At 56.6% G+C, this 13446-nt stretch overlaps 3 protein-coding genes across 3 annotated transcripts; 2 read left to right on the top strand and 1 right to left on the bottom strand.

Annotated features, from left to right (window-relative positions):
• Positions 1-8: 8 nt before the first annotated feature.
• On the top strand, positions 9-3598 carry LOC142058266 (maestro heat-like repeat-containing protein family member 6). The gene is made up of 8 exons (XM_075095424.1): positions 9-30; positions 298-435; positions 1050-1226; positions 1657-1812; positions 2267-2368; positions 2709-2811; positions 3085-3138; positions 3393-3598. The coding sequence occupies exons 1-8, from the start codon at positions 13-15 to the stop codon at positions 3596-3598; spliced, it is 954 nt and encodes a 317-aa protein (XP_074951525.1). The 5' UTR covers positions 9-12.
• A 6208-nt stretch (positions 3599-9806) lies between these two features.
• On the bottom strand, positions 9807-12101 carry LOC142058265 (uncharacterized). The gene is given in 2 exon segments (XM_075095423.1): positions 9807-11339; positions 12087-12101. Coding segments are annotated over 2 exon segments (1548 nt in total).
• On the top strand, positions 12100-13411 carry LOC142058264 (uncharacterized). Its single transcript, XM_075095422.1, has 4 exons — positions 12100-12171; positions 12294-12528; positions 12622-12858; positions 13108-13411. Exons 1-4 carry the CDS (start codon positions 12100-12102, stop codon positions 13182-13184), a joined length of 621 nt encoding a protein of 206 aa, XP_074951523.1. The 3' UTR covers positions 13185-13411.
• Positions 13412-13446: the final 35 nt, after the last annotated feature.

The raw sequence follows: 13446 nt of genomic DNA, 5'->3' as shown, positions 1-13446 counted from the left end.
GGGATGATCGCCATGGTCTTCCTCGTTGAGGTGAGCCTGACGGCACTGTTCCAAGCTCTCTCCGATGCTCAGCTCTCCCATGCCAGCTGCTGTGGGGGGAGCTGGGGCAGCAGATGGGCTCTGGTTGTCGCCGTGGAGGAGCAGGCGAGCAACCAGTGTGGTGGAGCGTGGGGCACGGGGCTTCTCCACAGTCCCTGCTGCCTGTGTCTGGGCTTGGTCGTGACCCAGCATCCTTGCCCTGAGGTAGTGGTTGGAGGCAGCACCACACCTCACCAGCTCCCGCTGTGCGTGTTTCAGATGTTGGGCTGCACCAGCCTCAGTGAAGAGCTGGACCGTGCCCTGGAAATCTTCCCCATGTATCTGCAGAGCCAGTGCCTGGGGATGCCCAGCCTGGTGCTCAGGGGCCTCCTCAGGCTCAGTGAGAGGCCCGACACGGTGAGTAGGGGGCAGCAGGGACAGCCGGGACAGCAGCCCAGGGTGGAGCAGTGGGTGACGGGTAACGTGGTGGCTCGGGCTTTTCTGGGCACAGGGAGCCGTGCCGGCTGCTGCCAGCTCTCCTGCCTGCCCCGCCCTCTGCCCCATGACTGTGCCGTGCAAGGAGAGAGGCAGTAGTGCCGAGGGGAAGGGACTTCTGCTGCCAGCACGTCCTGGCAGGGGTGCTGGTGGCAGAGTGACCAGCCCGAGCGTGGGGTCTGCAGAGCCTGACCGTGGGGTGCTGAGCCCCGGGGTGAAACGCAGCAGCTGCGGCAGGGGCTGCTGGCAGCTCAGGCAGCTTTCCAGGCAGCACCAGGTGCCCACCAGCCTACCCAGGGGGTCTGGTGGAGAAGGGGGTAGCCAAGGGGCTGGCAAGGAGCCAGAGCTGTCTGTCCTCACCCTCTGCGCCCTGCTCTTCTCACGGCCATGGCGGTAAGCCCTGTCTGCCAGGACCTTGCCCTTGTGACCTGCACTGCCTGCTGAGAAGCTAGTGGGAGGCCAGTCTGCGCGGAGAGGGTTTTCACCCCTCTGGTAGGTCGCTCCTTTACAAAAAGGAGATGGTGTGTCTCCAACAGGCAAGGAAAACCCTCGTCCTGCTGCCGTATGTCATGGAGCAGCTGCAGGGTGCTGACAGTGATGCCAGCGCCATCGCCCTGTCCCTGCTCAGCAACCTGCTCCGGCTGCTGGAGGGGAAGACGCTCAGCCTGACTGCCCTGGCGCTGGCTGAGAAGCTCCAGCCGCTCTTCAGCGACGTAAGGCTGGGGGAGAGACCCGTGCCCCTCTCAACAGGCACCTCCATTCATGCCTCCCGTGCTCTGCAGGGGGATGCTTTGCCCCGCAGCCCCCAGACCCCATCGCTGCCCTTGGCAGCTCTGTGGTGTGTCCCAAACCCGCCACGTGGACCCACCCTGGCTCAGCCTCCCTGTCGCGGCAGAGACGAGGATTGCAGGACGTTGGCAGACGTGCTGAGCCCCACCGATGCACACCCTGCCCTGGCAGCATCCTCCAGCCCTCCGCAGGGTCTCCTTCTCCAACCCCCAGCCCCAGGGACCCTAGCCTCCCTGGGCAGACCTTCTCTATGCCACAGCTTGCTCCCTTTTGGAGCAGGGCTGCCTGCAGCTGTTTTGGGCCCCTTGCTTGCCATAGGCTTGAGACTGAGGTCCTCTTCCTCTCCTGCACCAGGAGTCGAGCACTGTGCGGGAGCTCTCCATCCGGCTCTTCCGAAACACAATGGGGGTTGTGGTGGATGCCAAAAAGAAGAAGATGAAGGAGGTGGTGTGGGGCAGCCTGCTGCCACTGCTCTTTCACCTGCACGACGAGGACAAGAATGTGGCCAAGGTGGGACTCCCAACCTGACCTGTTCCTTGGGCAGGGGGGTGCTGGACCCTTTAAAAGTGTGTCGCCATGAGGTCTAGCTCGCTGGGTCCCTAGCACCAGGCACAGCGCACCTCCCTGCCCGCTGCTGCCTTTCTCCTCCTGCTCCCCGGGTGGATGGGGAATTAGGTCCCTTTCCCACCCAGCTCCCTCCACACAACCCCTGGCGTGAGTCCCTGCAGCCCCAGAGACGGCGCTGTGGCTCTGCAGCAGCCTGGGGTCACCAAGGCCAAAACACTAGAGCCAGAGAGGGTGGCTGCCCTTATATTCCCCCAGGGTGCTGAACCCGGTGGCAGCATCAGTCCCCAGCTGGTGCGTCTTCCCTGCACGGGCAGGGCAGGCTCTGAGCCCTCCAAAGAGGGGGGACACAGGGTCTTGTGTCCCTGGCGGTGGTGGTGGCATCTCTGCTACTCACCAGGCCTCCCAGGAAACCCTCAGCAGTGCTGGACAGTTCCTGAAGTGGCGGCAGCTGGCCCAGCTGGGCGAGACCGTGCAGGCATGGAGAATCAGCGAGTGCCTGGTACGCACAGCCCCAGCGCCCCCAGGTTCCGCCCTGGGTGAGCCCTGCCCCATGCCCAGCATGGGGGACGGGGGGCCTGTGCCCCCATGGTGGTATGCACCCTCCTGGAGCAGGCTCTGCCCCAGGCTGTCCTCTCCCCCGGAGTCCCAAAGGGCACCCTGCCAGCAGGACGGCACCCCAGTGTCCCTGGGGAGCCCTCTGCTCCCTCCGAACCCCGATGCCACACGGCAGGGAGCTGGGAATGTCCTGCTGGGGGGAAGGAGGGTGGCCCTGGGCGGGGGGGGAGGGCCAGACTGGGGGGCAGCTCTGCACCAACCGTGCACCCTTCTCCTCCCTCCAGCTGGCCAGGAACAGGAGCAGGGCCAAGGAATACCTGCGCCAGAGCCAGTCCTACCTGCGGAGCCCACAGGAGCCCCTGCGGCGGGAAGCTGTCAAGTTCATCGGTGAGCCACGAGCCCCGTGGTCCCTCCCTCCTTCTCCCAGGGTCCCTGTGGCCCAGCGCAGGACCTGTGGGGCACTCCTTCTGCCCATCCCACCCCTGGCTGTGCAGGCAGGGCTGGCAGGAGGCTCATCCATCCCCTCCCCGATGCCGCAGCCCAGGGTCAGCCCCCACCCCGGGGAGCTGTGCTGGCCAGGTGGGCTGGGTGGAGGGTTCTCCAATGGGCAGTGGGGTCCCCAACAGGCAGCAGGGTCCCCAACGGGCTGCATCCCCTCAGGGCTCATCGGACGGCAGGTGGATGGGCACGAGGAGTTGCAGTACATCAGAGAGGGTGAGTGAGGGCAGTGGGGAGGAGGAAGGACCCCAGCACGGAGCTCCCCCCTGGGAGAGGGGGGCTCTACTCCCAGCGTGTGCGTGTCTCCGGGGAGGGGGCTGTTTCTGGAGGGGCACATTCCTGACCGGCAGCACCCAGCTGAGCCTCCCGCCCCCCGGCTCCCTCCTGGCCCTGGAATCACGGGGCACAACGTGCCCTGCCTGGAGGGGACACAGGGCTGTCACCTCACCTCTGCTGCTTTGTCCCCGCAGTCCTTCAAGATGCAGGGAGAGACACGAGTCTCCTGGTCTCCTCCCTGGCAACACAGGCGCTCCTCATCCTCAGCTTGAGGAAGGCTGAGTCGAGGTTTAACGTGCAACGGCTGAGCTTCCGGCTGCTGAGGGCATGGACGAGGTGGCACTCGGCCCCCAGTGAGGACTCTGCTCAGGCAGAGAGAAAGCAGCAACCCCAGCCCTAGGGTGCTCTGCAGCTTGGGGTATCTCCTCTTCCCAAAGTCTAACAGGAGAGAAGAGACCTCAGCCCCAGAGGAGCTGGCGTCCTCTGGAGAGCAGCAGAACAGCCGCTTTTTCCCGTGGTGCAGGGCATCACCTGCCCACACGCTTTGTCTTTGCCACGAAGCACCAGCTGCTGGGCTGGGCTGGGCTGCAAAACAGAGGGAAGGAGAAGCCAGAGCCAGAGCCGGAGCCGGAGCCAGAGCCGAGGATGAAGTTGAGGCTGAAGCCTTCCCTCCCGTCCCCAGGGCCACGCCAGGGTGAATCACTTTTTCTGCCTCCCACCGTCTGAGGAGCCTGCGCTGCCTGGGGCCGACGTGGCCGAGTGCGGGAGCTACAAAGCCACCAACGCTCTGACTCCGGCAGCTTTGTCCCCTCCGTGTCCCCAGCAGGAAGGGCAGCTCTGCCTCCTGCCCATGCCACCCATCCCCACCGGCGCTGCGCCCGTTCCCACCCAGGGACGTTGGAAGTCCCAAGAGGAATGGTAAGAGGTCACTCCGTGAAACCAAGCCGTCCGTGGAGCCGTCGCCTTGGAGCGATCTCCAAAAGGGAGACCACCCGCCAGCAGTCAGCAGCCCTTCCAGGATAAACTCTAAACAAGGCCAATGCCTAACATCAGTAACAATTCAGTTTCCAAATAAAACAGACTGGGGAGACAAACGCTTTGTACAATTTGGGCTGTGGATGACACAGATTGACGTACAGCTCCAATGTGTTTAACTCCATCAGGTGATACAATGGGTACAAACTGCATATTTGTGACAACACGTTGGATTAACTGAATGAAACATGGGATGACACATGGCAAAAACAGTAACGTAGCTAGACCACGCAATAGGTAAAATAAGATTTGTTTGATCCAAGGACCTCCTGGAAGCCAGGAGAACATATCGACATTCCAGCCTTTCCAGGTTTGGGGGGCAACATGGGCCAATTTCCGTATTCCGGCAGTAATTTGTTTGATGACTTTGCCATTGTCATTGATTTTTAAACAGCAACTAGAATCATGCAATTTCCCACAGACCCCGCCTTCTTCGGCTAGTAGGTAGTCGAGAACCAAGTGATGTTGATAAATTGCAGTTCGCATTTGGGTTGCCTGATCTGCCAGTAGGTCGAGGGCCTCAGCTGTTTGATTGGTGATAATTTCTAATACGGCTTGCAGCCGGATAATGCAATGTAGATTATAAATGGGTTCTCAAGCACCACTAACCCATTCATTGTGTAGCCAAATCAACTAGAATTGTTATATGAGAACATAGAGTATAGGAATTAGCGTATCCATCGATCTATGTAGTGATCAAAACCAATTTGTGTTTCTAATCATTTATATATAGACAATGTGTTTTGTTACTAGAAGAATGCACTTCTGTCAAAAGGAATGATAAAGTGCAGTTTTGTGTAGTAGACTGAGAAAACTGGCCAGGATTGCCGGGACTGAGAGCCAAAAGGGTAAAAGGTAATTCCAGCAGGGGGAGATCGCGACCACCGACTCACGGACCACCGACCCAAGTAATACCACCTACTCAAAAGAGAACAATAGAAGAAGTCGACTGAGTTTGCGCAGTAATCTACATGTGGAACAAGCAAGTTTGTACCAATCAGTAGAAAGGACAATAATGAATATGTATGAATAGGTAAATTTTTGATCTATAAATTGTATGGGAAAGGTGCGTAAGGTATGCACGTGAGGAGGAACGATCCCCCCTGCATCCGGCGCCGTGAATAAAGAATGCCTGCTCTTTAATACTAAATTAGTGTTAAGGAGTTGTTTCTGATTTTACCGCGTTTTTCGGTAACAATTGGGGTTCCAAGTTGCACGTCCATAATGTTGTATGATACGCTGGGGGGTCCGCACGTCTTTACCCCAGGACCGGCCACTCCCATCGGTGAGGGAGGTATCAGTAACTTTGGATCGTTTTTCCCGCTTCAAATCATCATATATTCAAATGCCTAAATGGTCTCCGTCTGTTTCTGAGAGTAAGAAAACCAAGGGACGGATCACCCCAACGCAACATATTCCTGACCAGTTTGCTGGTAACGCTTTATATGCATGGTTTCCACATATGCAACAGTGTCCCTCGAGGGCCACTGATCCGTTAGCAAAGGGTCCTTTCCAATGTTCCACACGGGGCGAAGGGTCAAAATAAGGGGTAGGTTCTAAACCAAACGGCCACTTTCAACGCAACAATATAGCGATTCCTTTGTGGAGTTTTCACAACATGGTATGTCTGAACAAAGGCCTTCCCACGTTCTCCTCCAACGGGGCCAATCTATTCTATTACAATATTTACAGTTGTAAGCTCCTGCTTCCTGGTCCCAAATACAAGCACGGCCCACAGAGTTGCCTCGGCTGGTATTAGGTGTGAGAGACCAAAATCTGGGAAATGCATTCTGGTATCCCTCTTCATTCACCCAGGCATAGCTGTATACAAGTTCATCCTTTTCATGTGGCCCCTCTCCCACCTGAACGGTTATGCTTACGTTCTGATATGTCCATTCACATGTGCCGTTACCCACAAAGACGCCATCCTTTTGTGTTCTAGCCAAACAGTATTTACCTTTCTCTGGGTGAATCATGTGAGCTTTGCCATGTTTTATTCCCTTTCGTTTCGCTATATTTACTCACCCACCATTTTGGTAGCAAAGGTATAGCTACCCAGGGCCAACTTGATAGACCAAACGGTCCTCCACATATCCAGCATTCTGTGAGGTTATAAACACTTGCTATTTGTTCAGCCAATTGCATAAAAGAATTCTTTATATCATTTCCTTCATCCCTAAAGTCTTTGAGGGGATAACTGATTGTTCCAGGGATCGCGACCCGTACAATACACCAAAACAACAAAATTGACATTTTGCTCTACAAATCCAGCCTAAGCTTACAAATGTTATACAATCAATCACAAAAATACACATAGTCAAAATCAAATGTTAATCTTCCCACATTCGGTTGCGTTCCCGCAGGGATCTCCTGTGAAATGAAACAAAACGTCGACTTGCCCAGTTTGGGCTTCATCTACGTGCTTAAAATGAGGGAACAATCCAGCGAGTGTTAATTTTGTGCTCTTTCCCCCCCAGGCATCTTCAGCCTTCCAGGCATATTTGTTAAGGGGTTCAGTAAGTATGAGGGGGACGGTCCCAACGGTTGGCATTTCTACCGACGCTGGCTGTCCAGGAGAGAAGGTTGGTTCCCTTGGAACACTAAGAGCTTGAGACGTTGGAATTAAAACTGGGGGTTTAGGACAAAAGCCATTTAATCGGGGGCATCCATTTGTTCCCCAGCGACCATTGACTCCGGTAGCTGCATCCCAGAGGTGCTCCGCCCAATGCGGCTTATGAGGTTTCAGAAATCGTTTTGAGAGTCCATTAGTTCGTTCCACTATCCCCTTGGCTTGGGGGTAATACGGGGTGTGGAATACCCACTTGATTCCTTCTTCCCTTGCCCACTCCTGTACTCTGGTAGCAGTAAAATGACTGCCATTGTCTGACTGAATAGAACCAGGTTTTGGGAGGGAGCTAAACCAAATTTTCAGGGCCCACACTGTATTTTCCCCAGGTGCTCGTGGAAATGCTTCGGCCTGGACTAGGCCAGAAATTACTTCCACGCCTACTAATACATATTGTTTTCCTTCTGACTTTCGGAAAGGCCCAATATCATCGATTTGCCAGACTTCCCAGAGGGTCTTTTTGTCTCTCAAATGGAGTGGGAACTCCTCCCTGGGATGTCGCTCTAGCCAAAGTCGGCATTGCTCACAAGCTGAAATACAGGCCCTGCAAGCGTCCCGAGGGGCAGGCCAGCCTCTGGCATGTGCCTCCTTGTATAAATCATTAGACCCCGCGTGGCCACGTTTAACATGTAGCCATTCTAGGAGCCTATCCCAATTTTCTCCTGTTTGGTCCTCCTTCTGCAGAGGGGCAATTCTGGCCAATTCATCCGCCCTATTATTCCACTCACTCACTGGAGTACCCCCTTCCGGGTGGGAGGGCACCCATCCTATTGCAAAATCCCCGTGTTTGGCAACATTTAAGATTTCTTGCCACCTCTCCTTTTGCCACACTGGCACCCGATTTACCTCCCAGTTGTTCTGTTCCCAAAAAGGGAGCCATTCTGTGCACCCTTTGACTACTGCAGACGAGTCAGTGTAGATGTACACCGGAGTCCCTGCTTTTCCCTCGCTATTAAACACACTCCATACCGCCACTAACTCTCCCACTTGGGCACTGCCCTCGCCTTCAGGAATTATTTCCCTCTAGGTATCCACATGAATAGCTACAGCCCGATACTTCCACTGTTGGCCCTCTCGTTTGGCGGAGGCGTCTGCGAACCATACGTTTCGCAGCTCCTCCGAAAATGGCGGGGCAATCCTAACTACAGAAGGAGGAGGGGTATCCTCCTCCCGAAGGTTTGTCGCTTCTTCCTGTATGTTTAACACCTTTGCGGTACCTTCAGTGACTGTAAAAACACTACAGTAATGTTCGATTTTAGCATACCGTTTCCTCACAGTACCCCTTTGGGCCACCCCGTCAGGGGGAGGGGTCCCTGCTAACACAGGCGTAATTACCTTAAAGGGCCCCCTTAAAACTATAGGTTGTTGGCGTATGGTTCGCTCCGCTTCTCTAAGAGCTAAGCTCACTACAAACAAACCCTTTTCCCAGCTGGAGTACCGCTTTTCAGCGTCCTTAAAACTCCTAGAATAAAACCCAGTCGGTCGAATGGGACCTTCTGCTCCTTTCTGCCAAAAATGAATTGACAATCCCCAGCGTGCGAACCCCCATTCAATTTGAACTGGGTCGGTGGGGTGGATAGGGCCCAAAGTTTGATGGGTGCTTGCTTCAAACACCAAAAGCTGCAGTGCCTCATCGTGAGCTGGAGTCCATTTCCAAATCACCCTCTTTCGCAACAGGTCATATAAGGGACGTGCCATTATTGCAAATTTCGGCTTATGCTTTCTCCAAAAGACCAAGAATCCCAAGGTGTGTTGCAGCTCCTTTTTACCTTCCGGAATTTTTACCTGATCTAATGCTGAGAGGGTGTCCTGAGGAATACAGGCTGACCCTCCTTTCCACCAGATGCCCCACAACTTAACTTCACTGGCAGGGGCTTGTGTTTTTTCTTTGGGTATTTGAAGGCCTGTTCCTTCCAGGTGATTAATAGTTCTGTCCTGCATAGTCTGCACCGAAGCTATGGTATGTCCCCTTTTAGTATGTCATCAATATACTGATAGACTTTGACCTCTCTTTCTGATGGGATTATTGCCAATTCCTGTGCTGGGGCATGGTGGGCCAAGGTAGGCGAGTGTTTATATGCCTGAGGCAAACGGGTAAAAGTATACTGTTGTCCTTCCCAGGTAAAAGCAAATTGGTCTCGATCACACTCCTGGAGTGGAACCATAAAAAACATGTCCTTCACATCAATGGTTGCTAAGATAGGGTGGGCCTGTTCTTGAATGGCTGCAAGTAATTCGGCTATGTTGGGTACAGCCGCAGTCAGGGGGCCAGTGTTTGCATTCAGTCGCCGATAGTCAATGGTCAGGCGCCATTTTCCATTAGGGTTGCATACTGGCCACACTGGTGAATTGTACGGGGAGTGAGTAAACACTAAAATTCCCTGCTGTTTGAGATCCTCAGTTACTGGGGCTATCCCTTCCCTGGCTCCTAGCGGCAACGGACAGGGTTTTACGTTGGTAATCTTGGAGGGGGGAAGGCCAGGTGCCGTTTGCAATAGGCGCACCTCCGCCCAAGATGTTTCAGTTAATTGCCTGACCTGGGGGATGCCAAAAGACCACGAGTTCCCCTGGGTGTCATGCCACTGCCTTCCCTTCAACGCAGCCATGCCTAAAATGTTTGTCTGAAAAGGTCCTATGGCTACCATGGTATTGATGGGGGCTTCCTCTCCTAGGAACCATAGTGTCACTGAACTCACAGGCATTGACTGTGTTTTTCCCAGAGCATTTAAGATAATTAGATTTCTAGATGGGATAGAGATCCCGCACCGTTCTGCTTCGGTCTGCATCAGTGCGGTGATTTGTGGCCCAGTATCAATTAGAAAAATTACCGGTCTTTTCCTTGGTCCTACAGCTACTGTGACTAATAAATCCCCTCTTAGATTCAAGGTGAGTTGTCTTACAAACATCCATCCTCCGCTCCTCTCCTCACCTTTGGGGAACGGAGGGTCTAGTTTTCCGCCTTTTCCCTAGTCAGCTCCCCCTCAAGATCTATCAGGGGTGGAGCAGCGGCAACTACTCCGACAGTGGCCTTCTTCCCTGACCATTTCTGTACAAGTTTTTCCAATTTTGGGGTCGGGAGTCCATCCATCAGGTCTCGAGGAATGCCCTTCTGAAGCCCTAGATGCCATAAGCCCTGTCGACTTAGGAGTCTCTCTCTCCCGGGATGATTGTTGTGGAGTGGCCTCAAATCCTGGCCCTTCCCAATTGACAGCTGCCGATTGTTAACTTGCTCTGCAGACCGTACAACCCTTGTTTCGGTTTTTTGGAACGATCCACCATCAGGGCCATATTTTCTCCCAAAATTAATTAATTCCTGCGCTACCTCCCTCCACGTCCACACTTTCCTTCCCAACCGCCAATGGTCAGGGGTTATTATCCCTTCCAGAGTGGCCGCAGTTCTTTCTCCTTCGGAATTATTTTGAATTCTCCCCTGTAATTGGATCCCAGTGGGTTTCAGGGAGTCAGGGAGTCCCCGGATCAGGGGAGTCATCCTCCCTGGGTCTACAGGCATCATCATCAGGGAACTCTGGTGGGGCTTGAGCTCCCGATCATACATCTTTCGGAGACAGGCTGCTTTCTGCACGCTTTCCACTAGTTGATCCACCGTACCTGTTATGGCAAGGGGATCTCCCCTCTCCAAAGGGTTCAGCCCTCCGGCCCAATACGCAGCCCTCTGGGTTAATGACCATGGGGCTCGGCGATTACCTGTAGTTAAGAACACACCTGGACCCCAATAGCCTTCTGCTTCTTTCTCCGACAACAAAATTCCATCCCCCCCTGCTGACAGGGACACTCTCCACACATATTCTGTCTCCGATTCCTTCGGAGTTTTTGCAAAGTCTTTTTTCAACTTTGCTACTTCGGTTGCTGTAAATGGGACTTCTTTGGTGAGAACTTGAGGACGGTCATCGTTATTGTCCTCATACAAGTACTCTGTTTTAAAGAGTGGATACATGTGAGGGAAGCTTTCTACAGTTTCCCTTGCCCTCTGCAAGACTCCCTGAGGGTAAACTTGCCGTACCCCTTTCTCTGAAAGTTTCACCTCTACCTCTGCCAGTGTATCTGCTTCCCTCAAAAGCTGATCCCTCAATTCTTCCTTCAGTATGGCATTTTGATTTCTCTCCTCCTGCAACAATCGCTTGTTTCCCTCCAATTGTTCCTGCAGTGACTTTATGACCACCTGCAGTGAGTCTATTGTGACATCGGCTTGACAAAGCCTCCGTTTCCTCTCTTCCACCGCTGCTGACAGACTCGCTCCCAGGACTGCGCAAATTACAGCTTTTCCTTTCCCCGGTCTAACCCTAGCTTCCTTCTACACTACCCTTATCCTGCCTACTACACTCTGCGGTTGAAACCAATGTTTTTTCACCCAATCTTGTCCCCGGGGTGAGGGGCGAGATTGGTGCACCTCCAAAAGATGGTACAGCCGGTGAGGAGACAAAATCGTGGGCGTTAACTGCCTTCTGAGTGGCCATTTTACCTAACACAAAGGGGCTTTATGGTCCTGAGAGGGTCACACCTTAATGCTGCTATCCCCTTTTCCCCTTTTCGCCCTCAGGAGGTCACACGGGGAAACCAAGCCCTCTGCGGAGCCCTCGCCTTTGAGCGATCTCCAAAAGGGAGACCACCCGCCTGCAGTCAGCAGCCCTTCCAGGATGCTCTGGGTACGCGTGGTGACACTCTTTGGCTGCTTATCCTTGAGGAAGCGAGCCTGTTGCCTAACTTGGAGCAGCCGAAGGGTGCTCCCGCTGCCCTTCCACGCCTCCCCAGGTGCCAGAGACAAGACACTAAATGCGCAAAATAAAGCTTCCGAACAAAAGCCGGTTTTAGCGCTTGAGAGCATCGCCGGGACAGGCCGTCCCACCACTACCCCCGGCGACAGCCAAGGCCGGGGTCCTTGGGAGCCCGCAAAGGCCGTGCTACGGGACCAGAAGCCAGGCAGCACCAGGGGGCGTGTCGTTGCGCCGAGAGGCCGGGGCCAGCAGCACCGGGGGCGGGGCAAGCCGCCGAGGGGGCGTGGCTGTCAGCACCAGGGGGCGGGCCGTGTCGCCGAGGGGGCAGGCCCAGCAGCACCGGGGGGCGCGGCAGAGCCGTCACTACTCGAGTGACAGCGCGGCCCGCCGATAGGAAGCGGGGGCGGGGCCGCAGGCGCGGCGGGAGGGGGACCTAGTCGGCTGCAGCCAATAGGCGCGGGGCGCGCCCCTGCAGCCGGCGGGGCGGGCAGCACGTGGAGCGGCAGCATGGCGGCGGCGGGCAGCTGTAGGGCCAAAGCCCCACGCGGGGTGGCGGGACGGCGGCGGCCGCGGGCGGCGGTGAGGGCCGGGCGGGGCGGAGGGGGCTGCGGAGTGACTGCCCCTGCGAGGTCGCTCTGGTCGGTGTCCGTGTCCCGTCCCGTCCGATTCCGTCCCTGGAGTCACCCTGGTTCGGTCCTCAGGTCCTGGGCGCCGAGAGGAGGTCGCGGGCGGCGGCTGTCCGGCCCGTCGACGAGGTACGAGCCGCGCCGCGGGGGGAAGCCGGTGCCGGTGCCGGTGCTCACGCCTGTCCCCGCAGCCCGTCGTTGGGACGGCGGCGGCGGCAGGAGGCGGCGGTAGAGGAGGAGGTGGAGGAGACGCTGCAGGAGAAGAAGCTGCGCCTGGCCAAGCTGTACCTGGAGGAGCTCCGCCAGCACGGTGAGTGCCGCCCGGTGCCGGTACCCCGGTGGGGCAGAGGGGCGTGCAGCCCTCGGTGCTGAGCCCGGCCCTCACGCCCCACGTCCGCCACAGAGGAGGAGCGGGCGGCGGCAGAGGAGGAGGAGGAGACGCATCCGGCGGATCTCATCGGCGACCGGCTGAAAGAGGACGTGGTGAGCAGCGGGGCGGGCGCGTCCCCCCAGTCCCGGCAGCGGCGGCGGCGGCGGGCTCTGCCCCGCTCCCGCGGGGCCGGGGCCGCCTCCACTGAGCCTCCCGCTTCTTGCCCAGCTGGAGCAGAAGGGTCGGCTGCAGCGCCTGGTCGCCAAAGACGTAAGTGCCCAGCGCTGGGGGCGCCGGGGGGCTGCCAGGCTCTAAGTGCTGGCTTTGGGGGCACTCGCGCACAGCCAGGGCCGGCACCCCGAGTTACGGTGCTGGCTCCGGGACCAGGGCCCTTCTTCTGCCCAGGGTGCCAGGGGCTGGTACCCTGGAGGAGGGAGGGTGCTGTGCTTGGGTACTCCCATGCCGGGGGAAGGGACCGAGGGAGGCCCAGCTCACATCCCGCTCTCCCTGCGGGTGCAGCCTCCAGATCCAGCCAGCATTCGAGTGCTGCGGGGGCACCAGCTGCCCGTCACCTGCCTGGTCATCTCTCCAGATGACAGGTTCATCTTTTCGGCTTCCAAGGACGGCTCCCTCATCAAATGCAAGTGTTCCCTTGGGGCCGCGACTGGCTGTTCCCCCAGCCTGAACCCTGCAGGGAGGGACCCTGCAGCAGCAGGAGCGTGGGTGCCTGTGGAGGTGGCTGGGCCCCTGCCCCTTCCGGGGATGTGCACGTGCATCGTTTTGGGCTCTGTGGGAGGCTCGTTGGCGCTTCCCAATATGTTGGGAGGTTCCCAGGGCGTGACGGCGATGCCTTTCCCG

Source organism: Phalacrocorax aristotelis, chromosome 6 (assembly GCF_949628215.1).
Source record: "Phalacrocorax aristotelis chromosome 6, bGulAri2.1, whole genome shotgun sequence".
NCBI lineage: Eukaryota > Metazoa > Chordata > Aves > Suliformes > Phalacrocoracidae > Phalacrocorax > Phalacrocorax aristotelis.
The sequence above is the reverse complement of the archived record's forward strand: the minus strand, read 5'-3'. Positions and strand labels throughout refer to the sequence as shown.